The 23903-nt window shown below is 40.0% G+C and overlaps 1 protein-coding gene across 14 annotated transcripts in view; it reads right to left on the bottom strand.

The window, feature by feature from the left end:
- DST (dystonin) overlaps positions 1 to 23903 on the bottom strand; it is a 292238-nt gene that overhangs the window by 191794 nt on the left and 76541 nt on the right. For all 14 annotated transcript variants that reach the window (XM_039568018.1, XM_039568020.1, XM_039568033.1 and 11 more), the window contains one exon: positions 12455 to 12516. In XM_039568018.1, the coding sequence (XP_039423952.1) occupies positions 12455 to 12516 (62 nt within the window). The remainder of the gene's footprint in view (positions 1 to 12454; positions 12517 to 23903) is intronic.

Raw genomic sequence — 23903 nt, 5'->3', positions numbered from 1 at the left:
CGTAAAGAATGAGCACTGCTCAACACACCACAGGCCCACTCCTCCGCAGGTAATTTCCCCCCACTGTGCTGCGTGGGGCAGTGAGGCACTGAGCTGTGCTCCATGGCCAGCTTGGTGTCATGCCAAGAGATCAAGGAGCAAAGCTCCGTGCAGACTGACACGTACACTGACAGGCTCCCCGAGTCACTCCTGCTCTTTAATCTCCTACTCTAAACCCAAAACTCACTGCTGTGAAAAGACCCGAACTCCAAACACACACCCTGGTCACAATCCTTGTTTTGTACTGAATCCCATACTAAACTTCACTCATTCCATTAAAAACAAGCAAGCACGCAAATTTAATTAAGAGAATTTAATCACTGCATCCCTTGATGAGGGGAACTGAAGCGGTGTGACAGGACCTGCAGCCCCGGCTCCGCGCAGGGCAGGGCGCAGGCGGCCGGAGTGCTGGGCTGCAGATGGTGCTGTTCCCGCAGCTCCAGCGCCGGACACCCTGCCCAGGACACCCCAATTTGCTCTCCCCAGCCAGACAGCATGGGCCCACAGCCAGGGCTGGCAGTGAGCTGGCACACACCAGGTCTCTTCTGTCCTCCTGCTTACTTGCAAGCAGAGCCTGGCAAATCCAGTTTTAGGCCTAGTGGCTCCAAAACTCATTTTCACTCTCTTCGTTTGCTGGACAGTCTAATAATCCACTCTGCAGGAAACAATTCTTGTAGTTCACGGAAAATAAACAGTTCTTTATTTCATACTCACGAGTAATTTTTCTGCTTGAATACATTTCTAGGTATTAATTCTCACAAACAGCAGACACAGATGATGTTACTCAATTTCATAAAATTCCTTTATGATTTTACTAAGGCACATTTAAACAAGTCTCCTTTACAGAGTGAGTTCAACACCCCTGATCTTTGTTTATAACAGATGTTTTCTAACTGAAGATTCATCCTTGATTGCATCCTTCACTTTCTCATCTGGCCAATGCTTTGCATTCTATTATCAGAATAACACCCTTCCTGTGTTCCACCCATTTAACAGCCTGTCCTTGTATCTAAAAGCTCAAATCAGTCACTTTTTTTTTCCCCTACATTAACCTTCACATTTCTCCCAGACAACTCAATCATCCATTGCTTTTATATACTCTATTTTGCCCTGGCCTTCAATTATACCACATAACTGGATAACTCTATGAATCATAAAATATTTGTATGGCTTCAAGGTATAAATATACTCTTGTTCAATTAAAAAAAAATTAATCCAGCCACTGTTAAATCTTGCTAAATATTTTTCTTAACTTCCCATATTTTGTTTCATGAAATGCATTCCAGTATTTTCCTAAGGGGAAAGCTGTAAGAACATCACTTCCGAGACTTCGCTTGCTAACCTATGACATCCCCAAAGCAAGTATGCAAGCAGAGGCATAATCTTACACATATAACAAACAGTAGGACATAAAGACGCACATCCAGGAGTCCTTTTGTGGATTTCAGTAGATGTGTGATATTTGAAACACCATCGTTGTACAGAAGAACTTTAAACAAGTGTCCTAAATGTCCAAAGTCCTTTCCACTTCCTACAGGAAATAAAAATTGGCGCCATTAACATAATCACAGAATGGGCCAGGTTGGAACGGACCACAGTGGATCATTTGCTCCAACCTCCATGCTCCATGGGGTCACCCAAGAGCACACTGCACAGGATTGTGTCCAGATGGCTCTTAAATATCTCCAATAATGGAGGCTACACAATCTGTTCCAGCACTTGGTCACCTGCACAGTAAAGAAGTTCTTCCTCATATTCAAGAACTTCCTGTGCACCAGTTTCTGCCCATTGCCTCTTGTCCTATTGCTTGGCACCACTGAGAAGAGCCTGGTCCATCTCCTTGACACCCATCCTTTAGATATTCATACATATTGACAAGTCCCCTCTCAGTCATCTCTTCTCGAGGCTCAACAGGCCCAGCTCCCTCAGCCTTTCCTTGTAAGAGAGGTGCTTCAGCCCCTAATTCATCTTTGTTGCCCTCTGTTGGACCTGCTCCAGGAGCTCCATGTCTTTCTTGTACTGAGGAGGCCAGAACTAGACACATTTCAAAACATTTTGAGTAATGGGCTGGAACCCAACCAACACCAATCCAACCACTCAAGATATAATCCCCCCCACCCCTGTCCCACTCCACTTACTTATTACCATTATCACAGCACTACCCTCACTGCTGTTAATCCTGGGCACAGTCTTGGTCATCTGCTTGTAAATTTGCATACTGGGATCAGTACATCCACCTCAGTGGAGCCCATGCAGATTCACAACCAGAAATGCATATTTACCAACATAAAATGTCCAGTGATAGAAATCTACTCCATCACTGCTACAATTTAAAGTTCTAAAATATAAAGTCACAGAGATGTCCAGCAAGTTTTAGAATGTAACACACTGAATTAACCTTCATTCTGTGGACAGCTCTAAGAGAGCACGAGGGACAGATGCCACCTGTGGCATGTCAGGTGAAGTCCTGTGCCACGCCACTCATACTTCCACCCAACAACACTTCTTGCACCAGTTGGGATTTCAAGGCAAGCATGTCCATTTCTCTTCCCTCTTTTGCACCACTATAATCCTTCTCGATTTTTCTTCAGGTCAGTACACTTTGTTCCAATGCTTTTGTGTATAAGACTAAAGATATTCATAAATTTCAGAAATTACTAAAATCAAACAAAGAAAATGCGACTCACAACCTGCTTAAAGCCTCACTTGTCTCTTCTGTTCTGTCCCCTTTTAAAAATATTTTATTTACAAAGGTATAAATGTGATAATTAACAAAGAATATAAAGCAAACATCACTAAGCTTCACTTTACATGGCAGCCACCTGAAAGAAGGCATTCTCACCGGAACTATAGGATTACTGCAGATTGAAATCACTAAATTAATAAAAGTATAAGCTTTGGTAAGGAATTTGGCAGTGATCAGCATTAAGACTCAAAAGTTGAATAATACTTCACCAGAGAAGGGTTGTGCCTTAGAAGGCTGCCAGAGAATAGTAAAAGTGTAATGTTAAAAAGGATTGAACAGATCAGCTCACTCAGTCCTGTGCAGCTTGGCTAGAAAACACCAGAGATGCTTCTCTAATTTATTCTTGAAAATCCAAATGAAGGAAATGTAAAATACAGTACAAGTGCTTCAATGTTTGACTACACTTACTTGCTTTACAGAGAGGGACACTTTTCCTCACTAATCTTCAAGCTAAATCTTCTGTAAAATAAACAGACATTTTTGTTGTCCCTTCCCTTAAAGTTCAACCTCAGAATACATGTGTTCACCAGCCTCTGCACACTTTTTACATACTGACGACACGTTATCATGTCCACCTCCCAGTCTTCTCAGTTTCAGACTAAACAAACTCAAGCTACCACAACCTACTTTTGATTTTCCAAGCAAACTTATCTTCTTACTACTTTATTAGAGATGGCTACAAACCTCCTGTCCATGCAAAGATCAGAAGTTACGCGGCCAGTGCCCACAAGCCTGTCTATGAGAAGGCAGAACTACAAGCTGCCTCCTTGTCTCCTAAGCACCATGCTGCCCACAGGCAGGATGAAAAGCTCATGCGTAGTTCCAGGAGCTCCCTGGGCGTAAGCCAACACAGCCCAGGGAAAGCAATGAACCCTGTAAGATTTGTGGCAGAGCAAGGATGATGCTGGTTGCTGACATGACAAAAGGCTGGAGCCAGAGAGATGTACAGCCAGTGTCAGAGAAACAGGTATACCTCACCCTACAAGGTAAAGGCACAGAGCTTGAAAGCTCACGTGAAGATGAGATACAGTGAGGGCAGCAGGCACTGGGATGCTCCCTCTCAGTGGAAGTTCCTTGCTCATGGGTGCTGCCTCCCAGAGCCAGATGATGCTGCTGCAGCACCTGACAGCAGCTATGGCAGCAGCAGCAGCCGATAGCACTGGCTCTTCCCAGTGCCAGTTCCAGCTGCAGTTGCAACAGTTATTAACGGCAATACCCCCAGCAAGCTGTATCTGTCATCTTTTCATCCAAACTTTGTGACAGTAATCTGCTAACGAGACATGTAAAAAAGTACAGACATACCATTTACACCACTTCCCTTTTGTCCACCTGCTTTCAAAGACCAGATGTTCCACAGTCTCTCCAGGGAGAGAAATTACCCTGCAAGGTCCATAACTCCTCATTCTTTTCTTCTCCTTGGGGAAGAGGTATTATACTTACTGTAATTGCAGACTTCTAGAAGTTTCCCCTCTCCTCTGAATTCTTAAATAGAATGATAAAATGTTACAAATCACTTCAATTAGTTACTAACTGTGGAGTAAATAAAGCTGTGTGACAAGAAAACATAACTTATCTAAATATTCTTCAATCTGTTCTTTCCTTATCTGAATTTCACCCTCATCTTATTAAAATGTATTTCATCAAGTCAGCATTTTGTAGAATGAAGACACCAGCATAATTCTGACGTTTCTACACTGATCAAAACTATTCATCTTTTTTTATTCCTTGGTAATGTATCTATACTCTTTTTTCTTCATAAACTAACGTAATTACAGAGCCCTTCTCCCGTGATCTTCCATGTAACATTAATTCATTCTGGACCCTATACTTCTCTGATTTTACCCCACCTTGCTTTATTAACTTTATAAAAGCCTTTAGTCCTGCTTCCCTCATTTCCCCTTCTTGTACAGCTCCTTTGTATCTCACACACCTTGAAAGCAGCAGTATTTTCTATATGGTGTCTCCTATCTGTTCTGCCTGTCTGTAGCCTGCCTTTGTGTCTCTAACACAAACACCTTCAATAACTGCCAGATCTCCTGCATTTCTGCCTCTCCTGTATTACTTCCCCAGGAGACCCTACCTACCGCTTTCCCTCATTCATTATCCTCCTTTTACTTCTTACTTCTCTCTTTGCTTCAAAAAGTAAGCCTGGGATTTGCAACCACTTGCTTGCAAATTGCCTTCCCTTTCTGGATTTTGAAGCAGTCCCTCCCAGCCAGTCCAGACCTGTCTAACCAGGCAGCTTTGATAGCAACTTTCTGAATCTGGCAGGCTGAAGTTCCCTCTGGATGGCATTTCACTCACAAAACTTGTCCACACCAGAGGCAGCCAACCCCAACTCCTGCAGCAGGCAGGGAACAAAACAGTAAGAGTGGATTGCACACCATCCTGGGGATGAGCTGAGCTGTGCCACAGAAATGCCTTTCTTATGTAGGCTATGGAAGGTTCCTTTGTAGGTGTTCAAATGCAGAACTCCACATTGTTCCTCCTGTTAATTACGAGGATAAATGATTTTCCCCATCGCTACACAGTCCTGTCTTTCCAATGCTAAGTTAGTGACCAAAAATCCACCATCGACTTCCTTGATCCAGCTCAATGCCTCCAATCAACAGCAGCCACATTCCCTTTTTTTTTTTCTGTTTTATCTTTGGCCAGAGACGTGCCACAGTGTTTCAGTACACCCAGCTCTCATCACCCTTTGCGTTTCCAACTTGCCTTCACCATTCCTGTCCTGTACTACATGCTGTCAAATGTAACTGACCAGGGAGGAATTGTTTAAAGTATGCAAATACAATGCTAATAACATTAAACTCAGCTTAAAACTAACCCTCACCAAAGGCAATACACTCCAAACATGCCTGAAGCAGGCAATATACTAAGGTTGGCAGATAAAATATTATTCCAATTAAATTCAAGATATTCTAAGTAGAGGAGGGTTGTGAACACTATGTGATTATCTTTAAATGTCCCTGTTCAAAGCACCATAAATGCCTTTAACAGAGAACATGTTTCCTTATAGGAAAAAACATGTTTATTCTGATGCCTTCTTAGGTCCTCACACAGTCACACATCTACACTATCTCAGGGCAAGCCTTGCTTTCCAGAGTATATGAAATATTGCTGTAGAACAAAATACTTAGGTAATGTTTATGATTAAATGTTTGAAGTTGCTCACTGTCTGGAGCCCACATACTGGGGCAAAAACTGCTCCCACTGGAGCCAATGGCACAGTTACATTAGCCCAAAGGGAGCCAGATCAAGCCCTAGTATTTCTAAACTGATACATAAATTATTATTAGAAACAGATACATCAAAAGTATATAGATAAAAATAAGTCCATGCATAATTTAACAATTAATTAAAAAGTCAACACTTAATTGCAAATGCTAGAATTTTATCTCTTGCAATCCCCAAGGAATAAATAATATAAAACAAAATCTATGCTGAGAGTTAATTGCAAACAATGGACTGAACAAAAAGAGAATGAATTAATACATTAATATATTAAGTCTATAATAGGAAGCATATTGATTCTAGTGGTTCTAATTGATCATGCAGTCATCGCATGGCAGACTTAGTTCTCCTTATACTCATTCTTTCATAAAAGAGCACCTATATAAACCAATTTCTTAAAAAACTCAACACACATAAAAGCATGTACTCAACTGGTTCAGTAGGGTTGCATGCCATAAAAATATCAATGTGCTCAAGCTATCCTATATTTCATGCATATTTAATTTACTGGTTTCAATTATTCTCTTTCCTACTCCCAATTAGTCACAAAGTCTGAATGCATTAGAGAGGATCAAATAAACTTGAAATCTGTGGCATAGCTTTTATTGACTTGAATTTTTTTTTTTATTTTTTATTTATTTGCTTACTGGCAGAGAGACTTTCATGATGCATTTCATGAAGCCTTTAAAACTTTGTACAATTTCCTCCTCTTTTGCAGCTTTAACATCTGGCATTTGTCACTACTTTTCCTCACTGTTTCCTGGTTACTTTATTCCCTCATCTAAACTTTGATTAAACACCAAAAAAGCCCCCAGTTTGCTTGCTGAGCTGCTTTGCAAACAGCTATAGATTATGCTAAGCAGTGTGGTTTACCTCCAAGTAGAAGATTTTTGAAAAAATTTGTACACAGCTCAGCATGAATAAACTACAATTGTGCATATTTCCAGGGAAAATAATAAAATTTCTATATATCATTAACTGATGATGTTCTTCAAGAGTTACTTTATTTCTTAGAAGGAGCATGTCTCAAAGAAAAAACACTTTGAGACCTTTTAGAATTGTCCTGAACATTCAACTGCAGAAACTTTTAGGAGAAAAACTTAAATACACTTCTGTCCACCTGGAAACAGTAGGTGTAGTTAAACAACTGAACTCCAAAATAGAGGAGGAAATACTAATACTTTAGCTGCACCCAATGCCTAAAGCAAGCTGGAAACCACATGGAAGTGGGATTTTACAAAAGTTGCACCCAACACAGTTTGCAGCAGCTGTCAGAACAAACTGTGGGAGGAATGCATACAAAGCTTATTTAGATGCACCAGCACAGCAAGGTATCAGTCTTATTTTATTTAACACCGGGACGGGGGGGGGAGGGGAAGCAGCTTTTTCTGAGTATGTTTCAAAATCAAAAGGTATTAAATTGAGAATTTTTTAAAAAGCTACTACCATTAGATTAACACCAGGTGCCTCATCCTTTAAATACTGATGTAGAGCTACAAAGTACTCATTTCTAAAAGCAGAGGTGGGGAATTTTAAATGACATCTTAACTGCATGGCTTAAAAGAAGATACTGAGAGTAGTGCTATCTAAAATGATAGCCACTAGTGTCAGTTAAGTGCCAGCTTTCAGCAAGGAATGACTGTGCTCCATCAGGAACGGTCGATCCTGCTGCCATTACAGGCATACCTGAACATTTCACGAAGCAATCGACCTAAGAGGCCATTTGCAAACTGTGTGCTGCCTGAAGGACACACAGCAATCAATAACTTCAGGTTGCTATTCTGAATTATTCATTCCGTCTTTGCACAACAAAAAGCTGTTCTCTCTCTCGCTAATGCACTATGACTGTAACACAGTTCATGATTTTGAAACTGGGCTTTAAAACAATAGTTTTCAAAAGCATTTTATCCTGCTACTTACAAAAGCCTTCTTGCTAAGAACACCTTTAAAAGTGACTTTTGGAGCAACTAATGACTAGTGAAGGGATGCTGCCCATTGCTCTCATCAGCAGCATGTTTCTCCCAAGGCATGGTCAGCCAAGGGTCCCAAAACCCAACCCACATTGTGGGTGGCACCAGGTGTCAGGGCTCCCTGTCAGTGCCATGGACAGGACAGCTCTCCAGGGAGCTGCCCAGGCACCCAAAGGCCCATAGTGTTGCTAGAAGGTCAGTTAAGAGGCTCTCTACAACCTTTTCTTCCATGAAAAGGAAGAAACATTTTCCCTTGAAGGGAATATACCTGGGTGTTTGCTATATCACTAGCCAGTCTCTGCTTGCCTTGCCTTTAATCCTATTTTCTGTACATCATAATTTCTAATAAAGAAACAAAGTATTTCAAAATAGCCCATTTAATCTCTCATGCCTAAGACCTGGCACTACAAAAGAATCTGGTTTTTTTAATTTGAAAAAGAAAATCAACCCCAAAGAGGAATTTATCTGCTTTTACTCCATTTTCATCAACAGTGTCTTTTATTTTCTGACTTTTATCTCATTCTCCACCTGTATTTTACACTTGCCTCACTATTTTCTTAAGTTTTGGGGTTTTGAATTCAAAGGATGTCAGGAAGAATTTCTGGGCTTTCATGGAAGCTGGATTTCTCCTTGGGTGCTTTAGGACCATGTGAACACTACAGTAGAATAAAACTTGCAGCCACACATTTACCTGTTCTTGTCACATCAAGGGTTACTTACTGCTCTAGCAAGATTTAACACCCTATTTTTACAGCAGCAGCATGAAACACTTGCTGGAAGCAGAGGCTGGTTTATAGAAGAGAGATCTCTACCCCACCACCACAGTGGCATGTGAGTTCTCCCTGGAAGCCCATACCACAGCAGCAGGTGAGTCTAAAGTCCAATATCTCACCTCTCCAGTCTGTATGTCAACAAGACATAAAAGATAACATTTAAACTGGAGCCACACCACCAGACAGCAAACAGTAGCCTTAGCAAGTCTAAAGCTCCAATTAGTTCTCAGAAAATCTGTTATCAATTCAAAAGAAAAATTTCAGCATTTAAAAAATGTAGTGACAGTCCACTTGACCCTGAACTGTGGAATTCAAATACTACTTAAACAGCAGAATTTTGCAAATAACACATTATGTAGCTGTATAAAACTAGGTGTCTCAAGAACATGAGCAGGAAATATTTCTGCAGTGACTATGTTTCTATTTTAGCAAAGTACACAACATGCTTTACTAGTCAACTAAACTGACAAGGGGCTAACACTGAATTTTAAATATTATGCACTTACATGCTTTGAATGCAATGCAACTAGAGATGGGCAACAGAAGGATAAATATTTATCAGTCATCTTCTTGTTTGTGATTACTCAGTAAATCCCATAAATATTGAACTTAATTAGAAGTGACAGTAGGCTTCCATGCCATTCCCCAACAAAAGATGATAACTCGTAAAAGCGTCATTGCTGCTGACCTAGAATAAAACCTCTTGAATATACTGGTAGAAAGGTGTGAAAGTTCAGGACTTTCTCCAGGACTGCAGGAGAACAGGAGATTAACTAGAATGAGTAAGGAAAGCACTAAACAAGAAAGGAAAATGTGAAAACAGATGAGAAAAGAAAAAGATAAAAAAAGCAAAAAATAATCAGGGGACAAAGAAAAGAAACAGGAGAAAGAAAACAACACAAATAGGATGGAAAAAAAGATGAAATTAAAATGTGATCCATCCCCATGCCCATAGTGGGCTCATATCCACACACGTGGTCTGGTCTTTCCCAAGATCTCTCATAATTTTCATTATCATCTTTTCTACTTCTTGTTGAACCCTACACATGACAGCTAAAGCACACTGACTTCCTTTTACAGTCAGTGGAGCAAAAGTATTTCTAGGATACAATTCATCTTCCCCTTAGGTAGATATCTTAGTGGGGGGACATTTAGAAGGGCCTGTTCCCTCAGCTACCTACTAGAGAAGGCTGGGTAACCGGGTCAAATAAACCTATTGCAATGCCTGAAATGAGACAATTCCCATCCTGGTTTGTCTGAAACAAGTTATTGGCAGTGAATGGGCAAATATGAGTTGCATATAATTTGTATTAAATACAAGGTAGATGAAACTGAGGGCTCAGGTTCAAGTTAGTGCATTGACTAGGAGAGGTCCTGCTGTCTCCACTAGAAATGCACTCATTTATTGTGATATTTTTTCTACATTCCCTCCACAACATAGTGTTTTTGTAAATATGCCCTTATGTCTTAAGATAGAGAACATTTGAAAGACTGACTTCAATTTCCATACAAGTCACCATTCTAGAAACAATGGTCTAAGAACAGAAATCTGACAACTGTATCACTACCTGCTTTCAAACTACTTCCAGAAGATAAAGTTGCATTGCTACATAAATTCCAAGCTAATGGAAGAGCTATAGTCAAACTATATTTGTGTGAGTTAGCAACCCTCAAACTGAATTCTAAAGTGAGCAATCTGAGATGAAAATCAAGGCCAGCAATACACACAGTCAACACACCCCATCTGTCTCATCTATCTGTATCTCTACCTCTGCAATCACCCAACCCAGAACTATTTGAAAATGAAGGCCTAAGGCCATTGACCTTGGCAAGCAAGGCAACAGGTTTTAGCATGAACTCTTTGCCCTCATTTCCTTATGGGTTTAGAGTCTAAATCTTTTTTAAGCTACTCCAGCATGGCAATGACGACTGTGCATGTTTTAGAAATGTGTAAAATGATGTTGTATAGAAATATAATTTTCTGTACACTGCTCTTCTGTAAAACAGGGCACTATTTTTAACTTGTATTAAATATTGCTCTCCAAAAAGCTTCAGATAGGCTTTTCTGCATCCCACAGAAAACTAAAGCTGCATTTTTAAAAGGCTTCTTTAATACACAAAAAGATGAATAGCCCCTATAAACATGACAACAATTGCCCTCAATTAGATGAAGAAATGCCTGATGGTTAATTTGGATATTGCATTTTACTGCCAGAGTACTGGCAACCTTCCTGGATGGATTTTTTTTCCTTCAAATCTAATTTGTCTGAAGCATCCTATAATGGATACCTTTCCTATAAACATGAGGTAAAACTCAGAAAAGGAAGGTTGCAGACCTGCCTTTTGCCTTTTCTCCTTAGCAAGTAAAAGACTTCTGCAGGGACATGGGGCCACTTGGATGTTTCAGGAATACTAGGAGGAGGCTTCTGCATAGAAGGGGTCCTTGGAGTAGCTGTTTCTAGATACAGCATGTTTCCCTTGGGTCTAACAAATTCACAAAAGAAAACCTATCGGTATGAGCAGTTCTGTGACTCCAGACTCACCCTGCCCACAGAAAGGTTGTATGCTGTGCAGAGGCTGATGGCAGGACCACTCCTTCTGGCTCAGTCATAGTGAGAAGGACCAAAAGATCCCTCTGCAAGAGAAGTCTCTTGCTAAAGACAAAATTGACCCCCACTTCAATTCTGAGCCTGGTTTCCAAGAGCTCCATACATTTCTAAATTTTAAAAGATGTGAAAAAAAAAGGTAATTTTAAACATCCACATCCCTGTAGAAATTCTCTTCTGTTTCAACGTCCAATATTTCTCAAATACCTGCAAGAGCAGGCAACAGACAGAGAGAAATAATAAAGCTGTTCCCTAAAAAACTCTGGTTTTCTCTAAACATGAATACAAGGAGATCTTCCCAACAGTATTTGAACATGGCACTCATTAATTAAATCTCAACTCTGACAGTTTGCAGATACATTTTTATTTAATATGACTCTTGCATGAATTCAAACTCAGAGTGGGGGGGATATCAAAGCAAGTTATGTCAAGTAACCACACAATCTGTTTCTCCAGAGAAATGTCTACGCTAGACAGCTGGCACTGAAACAGCAGATTAAATTTAGAACTGAAGGGCCATGCAGTGAAGGTAAACTCTCAGCTTTTAGTTCTCTGTCGACTGAAATCTGTACATGTCGTTAAAATAACATGCTTTGTCCCTGAAGCAAAGTTCACTGCTTTTCTAAAGAAAGCCACTGAAAAGTGACTTTTGCCCTTAGGAAGCCTCTATTTCTTATCCATGAGCAGCATATTGATGCCACAGGATGATCTAGAGATCTCTCTCTCAAAGTCATTCCCCTGTCCTCAGCATGGTACTTCAAATATTTTTCTTTTTCATTTGCCTTAGCTGTGGTGCTACAGCCATGACACACTAATTCCAGAAATGAGCCAAGCCCTATAGAAAGAAATCAAGTCTCTTAAACCTTGACTCATTTTAATTTCAAATTCAAGTACTCAATTAGATCACCTTGGGCAGCATTTCAACTCCCCCATGACTCCTCAAAGACAAAGCACATGCATAAACTTCACAATTTAAGATCTTCTTTATATGTAACACAGCTGCATCCTGAAATGAAACATGTAGTAAAAGACACAATCACTGCTGTAGCTACCAGTCATCCAGACATGACAGAAATAACAACTGACCTTCATGAGATGCTGATTTATCCATTTTGTGAATGTCTTCTTTTGTACTTTGTCACGCTCATCTAGAGGTAAAAAGGAAAGAGAAATGTTTTAACAGCTCTACAAATGATGCAGGAGTTTTTTTATTAATACCTTTATAAAATTAATTTTCTAATAAATTTTTTTAATGGTATAGCCTGCAAAAGCTCAAAAATATCTAATCAAAATAATAGCACAGAATTTTGTTCTTTTCAGTACATCACAACATGATATGAAACAGTTTCTTGAAGCTCCAGGTAAGTTCCTTCAGGGCAACAGCCCCTCACGTATGACAGTAGCCTACTAATAAAAATCTAACTGCCTAGGAGAAGTCAACTGGCACTCAAAATGTACTGCAAAGGTCATGGCAAAGTTTTAAGAGCTATAAATGCTATTCATAGTCTATATAATCAAATTATTACTAATGTATTAGCAGTAGCAAATCTGTTAAAATATGAAAGCTAACTTTTTCATTCATTATGTTTTCATCTGGAATAGCACCCTTGTTCAAACACACAGGACTAGTTACAGCTTCAGTCAGGGAAAGGACTCTCTTTTAACCCTCTATGAAATAAACAGAGATGTCCACTAACCCAGATATGGGACCCAGCCACTGCCAGCAGTTTGCTCCCTGGCGTGGCAGTTTGCATCAATGACTGCCCACAAAACACTGTGAAGAAATAATAAAAGCAATAGGCTCAGGGTAAGAAAGCATCCCACTTATGGGCAGGGAGCATGTATTCTACTGAGCCACACTGCAGAAAACCTAACCAGCACTCCAGCACAAGAATTATCTCCAGCTACCTGTGCAGGGCCACAGCCAGTACAACTGCTACAGAGCCCGGTCACCAGCCTGGAGCTCCCAGAGCGGGAGTCACAATGCTCTAGGACTGGGACCACCTGTGCAAGCCTAAAATAGCAAGAGCCCTTCAGCCTGTACAACACAATTACAGCTGTTTCATTGACTCAGGCTATTTGCAGTGTGGCTGAGAATGAGCAATGATCTCAGGTAGCAAAACAAGATCCCTATATACCTACTGCCATCACTAAAAGACTGAACCAGATCCTGTATTTTACATTAAAAAATACTGTTGTCTGGTTGGTCAAATACAACAATTAATCAATTAAAATAAATTCACAAAAGGTCTTTCAAGGACTTTGAAGTCTCTGGTGTGATACTTGGGTCTTTCAAAACATCATGACATTATACAAGAGTCCATCCCAGGTCAAACTGAGCACCATATGCAGTTCTTAACAGTAGTGAGAAATAAGTATTGGGAAACAAAAGCAAAAACAAAACAAGTGAAAGCCTGTGAAGCCTTTGCATAGTCCTCTTATGTGACTCAGACTTTCTACATGCTCATTCATATCTTTGCATTTAATAGTCATATATACATTTTTTCTGTTATTTTTTCCAGTCCTTTCTAACACACCTATAAACTTTCATAGCCACAGCTCGCTGTGGCAGTATGTGCAGTGTACTTGTATGTTCAGCTCTGTATAGTTGCTGTCTCCTAAATGCTTTTTCCACACTACTCAAGATATTCTAAGCTTCTGGCACATGCTTTTTTTCCCACTTCACAGCTCTACAGTCTCTTATTCTACTTGAAGACCCAAATAAAGAGGAGAAAGAGAAACTAAAGAACAAAGCTGTACTATTGGGAAAAATAAAACTGTCAGAATAAGAAAATCTTTTGCAACATATAAATTTCTCCGTAGCCTTCATCTAGCAAGACACCACTTCTGACATAAGTTATTTATCCTAATAAGGCGAAAGCTCTGATTTAGTAAATGTAGAGAACAGAAAAATCTCAGAAATAAAAGAATTCCACTTTCACTTTTAACTGTTCAATTATGGGCAGCTGTTTTAAAAAGAACACAAAGTTTCTCAACTGCAGAATTTTAGAATATGTACAATGTGTCTTTTTTCCTATGGTAACCTCATCTAGTTTTGACCAAGTACACAGAAGTTTACATTTTAGGAAATGTTACTTTGATGACAGTTAAAAAACAAAAAAGTTGAAAAATTCACTGTCTTGTCTCTTGTTAGAATACAAAGTCACTATTCATTTCAACTCTATATTCAACTAAAATGCAACATACATAGAAGAATTGATGCTTACTATCTGTGTTCCTTTATAAACATATATATATATCACACTACACAAGCACTCAGAGAAAAATTCTATAACTGCAGACCCAAATGCATAAGAGGAAAGCTGACACCTGACATATTGTGAAAAACACCAGGATTAAAGGGGGGAAAAAAGTCACCAAAACACCACAACTGTGATTTTAAATCAAAGAAACCAAATGCTCCCAGAAAAGCAAATGCACACTAGGAGAAAAAACACAGTGCCACAGTGTTCAGCGTGCTCGAGCTCAGAGCAGAACACACTAAATGAAACACCCCAGATGAAGCAGAAAACAGGCAAATGACCACATAAACACCAGCTAAGGAAGGAAACCCATAGAAAGCCCCTTGAGAGAAGCTTCCCCCCAGAGAGCTCTGCCCTGTCCCGCAGGCAGCCATGCCAGCCCAGTTCCGGGCTGTGTTACTGACCCATGCAGCACATGATTCCCACCAGCTCTGCACTCTCCTCCTTTTCATCTTCAGCACACTGTCTCATTCTGCCCTTCAAAACTTCAGAGCTCCTTTTTTTTACAGGGAAAGGAGAGCCAAGGAGTGACCAGGGCTTCTCCTGGCTGACAGAGAGTAGCAACACCCCTTTTTTAAAAAAAACAGGAACAAACAGCCCATGTGCTGTCCGAGCAAGCAAAACTGCGAGCCCTTTGGCCTTACCTCACAATGAGAAATAAATTGGGATCTGTGTTTGAGGGGGTTTTTTGAATGTTAGGTGCACTAATACCCATTTGAGTACAAATGTGGAGCTTTCCAAACCAGGAAGTCTGGTTTTTTCCACTACCAGGAGTGAGCAGCATGGAAAGAAGAGTCACCCTGAACCCAGCAGCCAGAATTCTTATTAAACCAAGGTAATTTAAGAATGCAGGTGAAGCAGGAGTTGCAGCAAGAAAGCCCATATTCCTAGATAATCTCATCTGTAGATCATCACAAGAAACGCTCTGTGGCTAATTAATCAACTTGAGCTTGTCCGCTTTTACCTGCGGACATTATTCTGACATATCAGACAAACTCAAAGTCTCTTATGCTTTATGTGCCTGGAAAGTACCTCAGTAAAATGTCCCCAAGTCTTAATAGACTACTTTATGAACCTACACTTTAACACAAAGCCATCTAAAGATGTTTCAGGTTAGAATATTTGGACTTAAAAACAGTTGCTGCAACTAAGGTCTCCTTCTGTGCATTTTTGTCATTCCTCAATTCTAAGTACAAATTCAGGACCCAGATCCTTCTAACACCAATGCTCCCTTCCACAAACCCCTAAAAAAAATTACATGGCTCAAAGTGTCTGGAATTCAGGACAGTTTCTCTGGAAGTCAATTTCACTTAGAGGATTACACCAAAGGCAACACATGGCATTGATGCCTTTTCCGTGCTCACCTGGGGAGAATCACAGACCTGTTTAGGTTGGAGAAGACCTTTAACATCATGGAGCGCCAACAGTTAACAAACAACTGCCAAGTCCACCACTAAACCACACCCCTAAGTGCCACATGTACATGTCTTTTAAATACCTCCAGGGATAATGATTCATTTACTTTCCTGGGCAGCCTGGTCCAATGTTTGACAACCTATCTGTGAAGAAATTCCACCAAATGTCCAACCTGAACCTCCCCTGGTACAACTTGAGGCCATTTCTTCTTGTCCTGTCACTTGTTGCTTGGGAGAAGGGACCAACTCTACCTTGCTACAACCTCCTTTCAGGCAGTTGTAGAGAGCAATAAGATCCCCTCTGAGCTTCCTTTTCTCCGGGCTACACAACCCCAGCTCCCTCAGCTGCTCCTTACAGGATTTGTGCTCCAGATCCTTCCCCACCTCCATTGCCCTTCCCTGGACTCACTCCAGCCCCTCAATGGCTTTCTTGTAGTGAGGGGCCCAGAACTCAACACCACACTTGAGTGCTGAGTACAAAGGGACAATCACAGCCCTGGTCCTGCTGGCCACACTATTGCTGATATAAGCCAAGATGCCACTGGCCTTCCTGGCCACCTGGGCACACACTGGCTCATGTTCAGCCATGGTGGATCAGCACCCCCAGGTCCTTTTCCATCAGGCAGCTTTTCAGACACGCTGCCCCCAGCCTCTAGCTCTGCCTGGGGTTGTTGGGACTCACACGCAGAAGCCACTGAGTGCTCCTCTCTACCTGAAGACAAACCTGAAATCTTCTCTGAGCAACCACACGAGACACCACCAGTTTGAATGAGCAGAACAATGCACTCATCTCCACACTGACGTAAGGAAATGCAAAATGAGTGCAGGAATACAAACTCCTTATTCTCCAAATGAGCTGCCAATTTCTATGCTGCTTTCTTCATTCTAATGGTGACAATATCAAAGTCTGGAGTTTCTACACCCAGTGACAAACCTAGAAAAGGGTATCTCCTTTTCTTAGGCAGCTTTTGGCCTTGCTAAGTTATGTTTGCTTCTCTGCTGATATTTGTTTGCACATATGAATGTCCAGATAGTCAACAGGTTTTTCTACATTTGCCCAGGTATTTACAAAAGCCCTGATAGGTGGTTTTCCTATATTTATATAAGAAAACTCATGTAATACTCATATAACTCACTTATATTTATACTCATATACAAATGCACTAGTTTTCCTACACATGTTGTTGCTATTTATAATACATATTGTATTGTTTAGCACGTTTTTAGGAAACTAATGTCTATAACGTAGAAGAAATGCTATTCATTTATGGAACAGTTATTCAATTATGTATTTCATGTTCTTGTTGAATATGGAACACCAATTCATTCATCATTTTTCAAGCTCTGAACACAAAATTCATTTTGTGATAGGTTTTCCTCTGGCATTACTAACATTCCTTCTGTAAGCTAGACCCTGGAATCTCCAACATCACACTCAGAAAATAGAGCGTAATTAATGTATGGTCTCTTGGGAAAACATTTGTTTTAGGGCATTACCCAGAATCACAAAATATGTAAGAAATCAGGAACAAATCCAGTTCTCCAGTCTGTGCTAAAACGCCTTATCTTGGAGGTTCGTGCTCATCCAAACTTGAGCTTAACTTCTCACAGGCCTCCCATGTCTATATCAAATATTCATTCTTGCTCATTAATTAGGAACTGGGGGACATTCAACAAACCCATCACCATCTGAAAGAGTCTTCAGAAAGGTAAAATCTCAGTTCAAACAAGGCTAGTTTGAAAAGTTAAACTGCAGGTTTTTCCATAGGGAAGGGCTAAATAACCTTACTGACAGGTAATTATCTTTCATATATTTAGTGAGTATTCTTAATTATAACCTTACCTAGATCAATTTAGGAGCAAATAAAGTAAAATTCCATTATGAAAGTGTACAAGAACTGACCAGTGCTATGAACTGTGTGCTGTTGTGTCAAACTTCCATTAAGACACACGGCATGTAAAATCTTACATACTTCAGTAATGCTCTTCCCATAATAAAAAAAATATATATCCTTCCTACTGTAAAAATATCAAGCTATGGTAAGGTCCTGTAAAAATGCTAAAAAATTCTCAAAAAATAAACCTAGGGGCTAGGTGGTTTTATATAATCAACCCCAGTACAGTAAAGATAAATGAGTCTAAGTGTGATAGTTCCAGGACCAAACCCAAAGCTCTGTGAAATACTTAAGCACTTAAAGCAACAGAGAACTAGAATTGCAATGGACATTTAGTATTTGTCATGAAAATTAGGTTGTTGGCTAAAGGATGTCTAAGTTCTTGTTATCTTCACCTTCTAGAGCCCTGGGTAAATATGTCTGTTTTCTCACAATAAGCTCATGTGAGAATCTGGATTCTTCTCAGGCATTTGTTTCCTCTAACAGAGAATATTTTGCTACAGATATTCTTTTGAAATATAAAACATAAAGCACTACTTCATGCATTTTAATGTATAATGGTGCTATTTTTAAATCAGCTGATGAGTAGGAGATATCTGTCAAGCTTGAAAGCAACATTTTATATTTTACCCCCTCTGTAATTTTTTTTTAATTTGATCAGCTTCCTCTTGGATTTATGAAATCAGAACTCACAGTATTTCATTTATGTCCCTGTTGGTATTCATGTATCAGGACAGCTTAGGGAATAATGTTAGCAGTTTGTAAGAACTCATCTTGTAGTCAACATCACATTACTTTTTTGGTTTTAGAAAGACTGAATAGACACCTTGTCAGACAAATACAAAATAAGTGGATAAACAGAGGCAGACTGGTAATGTACACAGTTTAAATATAGAAGAAAAAAGTATGGGCATGGAGCAACAGAGAGGCATGGCCCACATGTGAGAAGGAAGAATTAAAACTATTTGTATATATAATTATACATATATTTAATGAGTCTAGATAGTGAAATCTGGATAAGAGATTTCAAGTAAGACATAATGATGGGGTTTCATCCTGGTGAAGGACCCAAAAAAAAAAATCCCAGGAAGCAGCAGGGCAGACAAGCAGTACACAGAGGATCCTTACACGTAGGATATAGCCTACTGTTTAAGAAATGCAAGCAAAAATGAATGCTGCTAGGCATTCATAAGTAAGGCAACAAACTCTTGAAATGTATTGTTTAATTGAGGCTCACTTAAAAATAATGAAAACCTAAACCCTACCTTTAAAGTCTTCTTCATTCAGGTGAAATTATTTCATTTCTCTTTCCCACTTTCTGCTAATTCCATCACTTCCTCCTTCGTGACAAGCTTCAACTCCTACTCATCTGGCCTAGGGGTGGGAAGCTTCAACTACCACTTATGTGGTCCACACATACACAAAGAGGCATGAAAGATGCTGCCACTGAGTATATACACATGCAGCTTCTCAGAGAAAAATACGAGGCACAAGGAGCTACTTTCTCACTATGATACTCCCACATACCTGAAATCTGCAACTGATGCAGTGCCAAGGGGAAAGTTAGGTTATGCAAGTGAAGTTTCCATCAGCAACCAGAATAACCTAAGGGAAAGTGCTCACATCCAAAACATTTTTTATTTATGTTTAAACCCTTGAAGAAAAGCTTGCATTATGTGCTGGTGTTTCCATCACTGCTAGCAGTGTCTTTAACCACAGACCACCCAAGGATGGGAGAAGTCCCACTGGATCATTCTCGTATTGTTACCAAGGCATTCACTACCAGCTGTCGTCAGAGGGGGACACTGGTGAGGTGAAACTGGCCTTCCCCAATGTTTCTCACAGTCAACTGCTACCCTCACAAACAGAAATTTGACGACTGGCATCACCCATCCTGTGTTTTTCCAGAAAATGTATCCCACTCAACCGCTGCCCTCTGATGAGGTCCACACTGATTTGGCAAGGTTCTTTCAAAACAGTGGCTCCTTTTCTGCATTCTCCTGACAGGCAAATCATCAGCTTCTATGAAGCTTCACTTTACATGTCATGTCACATCAGATATGCACATAGTTATGGAAGAATTTCAAATTTACACCTAGCCTAAGCTTTGCATTGTTAACTTAAATAGCAATGAAATACAAACTTCAGTTTAGGTCTTCTCCTAATTTGTCTGGTTGCTTCAGTTAGCCTGTGAAGAATTTAAGTCTCTCTCCAGTTTCAGTTCCTCTGAAAACCAATCAAATCTCTTACACATTGGGATGAAAGGTCACATATACAGCTGGTCCGATTACAAAGATGAATTGGAATAAAAAGTTTTGCCCATTTATTCTAAATTCTGATTCCCCTTCATGCTCTATTTTTATTAAACTGTGAACTATACACACTAAGAGCTAAGAATGAGCTAGAAATTATATGGTTTTCCTGGAATTTCAGTCCAATAAGACCAAACTCAGACCTCATTGTGAGGTTAACAGCTGAATTCCACTAAGTAAAGCCCCCGCTAGCTTCTATGTCATTAAGGTTCAGCTTTCATTAAATAAAAAATGTTTAGAATCTGACATATTTCTCAAACAGAATATTTTTATTTCTCTTTTACAAAATAGTATTGGAAATTTTACTTGCCACATCATTTCTGTGACTATGCATTCAACTATAAAAATGCAGATGTTTTCAGAAAAAACGTTCTTTAAAGAAATGAGCAGTGTAATTTGTAGGCTGAATGTGAACTAAATTTGACAACAGACAAATGCATCAAAGACTGGGAAGTCTTACAAAAGTTGGAGGAAAACACATAATAAAAATTACAAGGACTGAATATGAACTGGGAAACTTCAGCATTTTTTTTGTATTACATTCAGTCATCACTTAAGTGGACTTCCCAATGAAGTTGTCTTGAATGTAACAGCTGCAAACAGAATCCAAAGATACTGTCTTTTCATCTGTGCTTTACTTGCTGCATGTTTGTTCACCCAACAGTGACCCATTTCAGCAGCTTCCCAGCCTTGCAAGTGAAGGAACTAAACAAAAGTGCAGATTAATTCATGGAGAGAAGACTTAAAATATTACAGAAGTTTAAATGTTGTGATCTGGAACAACACTCATCCTTGAAATGCTGCAATTCTTCACAATTAGGTATCAGGATAATCTGTTTGACTAATATTTCCATCTATTAAAATCTGAAATTAATTGCTTTGATATGTTAGTAGTATACTTGGAACGAAATCAAAAGACTTATGAAATCAAAAAAGTCCTTAGTCACATGTAAACTGTTCTATTTGCTCTTGTACAAAGCTTTGCAAAATACTGTGCTCTGTCTGAAAGATATGTTGCTACCTTGCTGTAAAATCAAATCCAACATTTAGACTCTAATGCCCACAACAATCTGGTAAATGATTAGATGGTCTTATCGAGTTCTCATATACAGACTCAACAATAAAATCATACCATTAGCTGCAACATCCCCTCCAGCTTCCCTTCATGGTTTTTTTCTTACAGAAAAGACACAATTCTATAAATCAACAAATAAGCACAGTTCCCTGAGTCTGTGTAAGATACAGATCTAGCAGAAAGAACTCCAATAGTCAACCAGGAGGAGAAGGGTTCTCTGGAGTCCAGGGAGCTCAAGCTGCCCACATGGCTTGGGTACACTTGCCTACTGGACACATGGAAGACCTCACACTCCTGCTGACAGACTCTGGACATCCTTTAACAACTTACTTTGAGTAACTGTAGTAAACCAGTTGTACCTGGGACCAGGAATTCACATACCAGGCCACAGACATATTTTTCAGCTTATGAACAACTGCTGTAGCTAAACCCTCTAAGCCCTTCCTGGCTTCCAAAGTATTTGCTTCCCAAGTACATCAGATCATGCAAGATAGCATGAATGTCAGATGGGTTTGATCAACATCAACATTCATAACCCAGACTGACATAACTGACATCAAGAGGTATTTGCTGAAACAAGAAGTCTGAAGGCACAACACAGAATAGTGTTCTAAAGTTTGCTAAAAACAAAATAAGTATTTTTGATATTTTTGGAGGTCAGAGTTTGATCCTAAGTGCAGATGAATGAGCCATCATCTAACTTGCATTCATTCTGACAGAGCTACGACCACCTCCAAAATCAAAATCAAGACCATGTGCAGAAAAAATCACACAAAAAAACCCTAAACTACAAGAATGACTGGCTCACCATTTAAGCTTGTGATATTCTGTAACACACCACACCTCAACCCTACAAATGCAGATGAACATGAAACCACAACAGACGGCAAATAAACACTTTCGGTCCTGAAAACATTCAACAATTTGCTAATTGCACACCCATCTGGCTCAATAGGAAACTGCACTCAAATTTCACTTGAACCATTTTCTGCCACTACTTTGAGTCTATGCTTGAAGATGATGAAGAATTCAGCTGTCCTACACCTGAAACACTGCATTAAAACTGCAGACCTGCCTGGCTTTACCACCCCATGCAGAAGATAATATGTAAAACTTAAAATACTGGAAAGAAGAGCTATACTTCTGGTATGATTTGCAGGAATGTAACTTAAGGATTTCTGTTGCAGCTGGTGGTGGGGTCCGAGGCTGTGATCCAGGAAGAGATGACCGGTCCAGGGAGATGGTCCCGAAAGGAATCACCTTCCCGGGGTCCAGTGTCTTCCTCTCAGCTGCTGGCAGAGGGGCCCTTGCAGAAGCTGTCAGCTCTTTAGTCATTATCAGCTCGTGATTCCAGCTCAGCTCTGCAGGGCAGCCTCCAGGCCAAGCCAGACCAGAGAGAGAGACGAGAAGGCCCGTGTGGCTGGCTCCGCACGAAGGGAGCTTTATTGTGGGTCCCCTCCGGCGAAGGGGAGAGCTGGGGACGAGCTCTCTCTGAGCCACAGGGGCCCATTGATCTTGCTTTTATAGGGATACAGGGGATCAGCAAGGGGACCAATGGATTACAGAGGGTCTAGGACAGACCAATGGGTTACAAAATGATCTACATAGTGTCTCCCAAAGGATTGCGGGTCTACCTTTCCTCGCCATAACCCAAAGGAGTGGTTGCCTTTCCAGGGAGTCCTGCTGGGAGATTGCTCAATCTCCTTATCTCAGCAGTCGTCCCTCCAGGGCAGCGGCTGGGCATACCCCACAGATTTCCACAACTGTATGGAAGAAACATTGTTATATATCAGTGTGTGCATATACATCAAAACCAAGAGGAAACCCAAGGGATGACTTCAAAATTCATACAATCTCAGTCAGCCCTTCGGAATGGTTAAGTAGCTACTTCAAAACTAATCAGAAGAGAGACATGAAATTAAGTTCAAAAAGCATTTCCTCTAGTGTCTCCCAGTCCCAGCAATGAGCATTCCAAAAGATTTAGAACCATAAATGAAACAAGGGTCCCAGCTCCTCAAAGTTGATAGCTGAAGAATTAAACAAGAAATCAACAAGAGATACAAGCAGGCCACAGGAGATACACCAGGAAATAATGAATCAATAGTGGTTACCTATAAGCCTGTTCCACCTAAGAAGGAAAAAAAGAATTCAATAGAGCATTCAACTTTCTTATTTAGGCCTTTAAAAAACATCACTAACCAATTCAGATTAACTGAAGTCACATAAGAAAACATTCTTGTCCTCTGGAGCACTGCAGAGCTCCATGTTTAGTTCTTTTGTGCCCAGAGTGTCACTCCTGGGTAAGTACTGCATTAGCACAATATCCTGTGAACAAAACTCTCAAAGCTCAGTGACCTTCTACAGTATTTCCTTTTATGCAGACCTCTCCCTCCAGCCCTATAGCAGGACACATATTTAACTATTACAAAGAGCCCAATGAAGTAGAACTGCACAGATGGAAACTAGCAGTACTGGAAAAATATCACAAAAATAATCAGTTTCCAATTCGATTCAGTTTTCAGTATTATTTGACTTTTTCCTTTTAAATAAGAGAGAAGGCCCATGTGAAAATGTC

Source organism: Corvus cornix, chromosome 3 (genome assembly GCF_000738735.6).
Source record: "Corvus cornix cornix isolate S_Up_H32 chromosome 3, ASM73873v5, whole genome shotgun sequence".
Classification (NCBI taxonomy): domain Eukaryota; kingdom Metazoa; phylum Chordata; class Aves; order Passeriformes; family Corvidae; genus Corvus; species Corvus cornix.
Note: the sequence above shows the minus strand (reverse complement) of the source record. Positions and strands in the feature narration are given on the sequence as shown.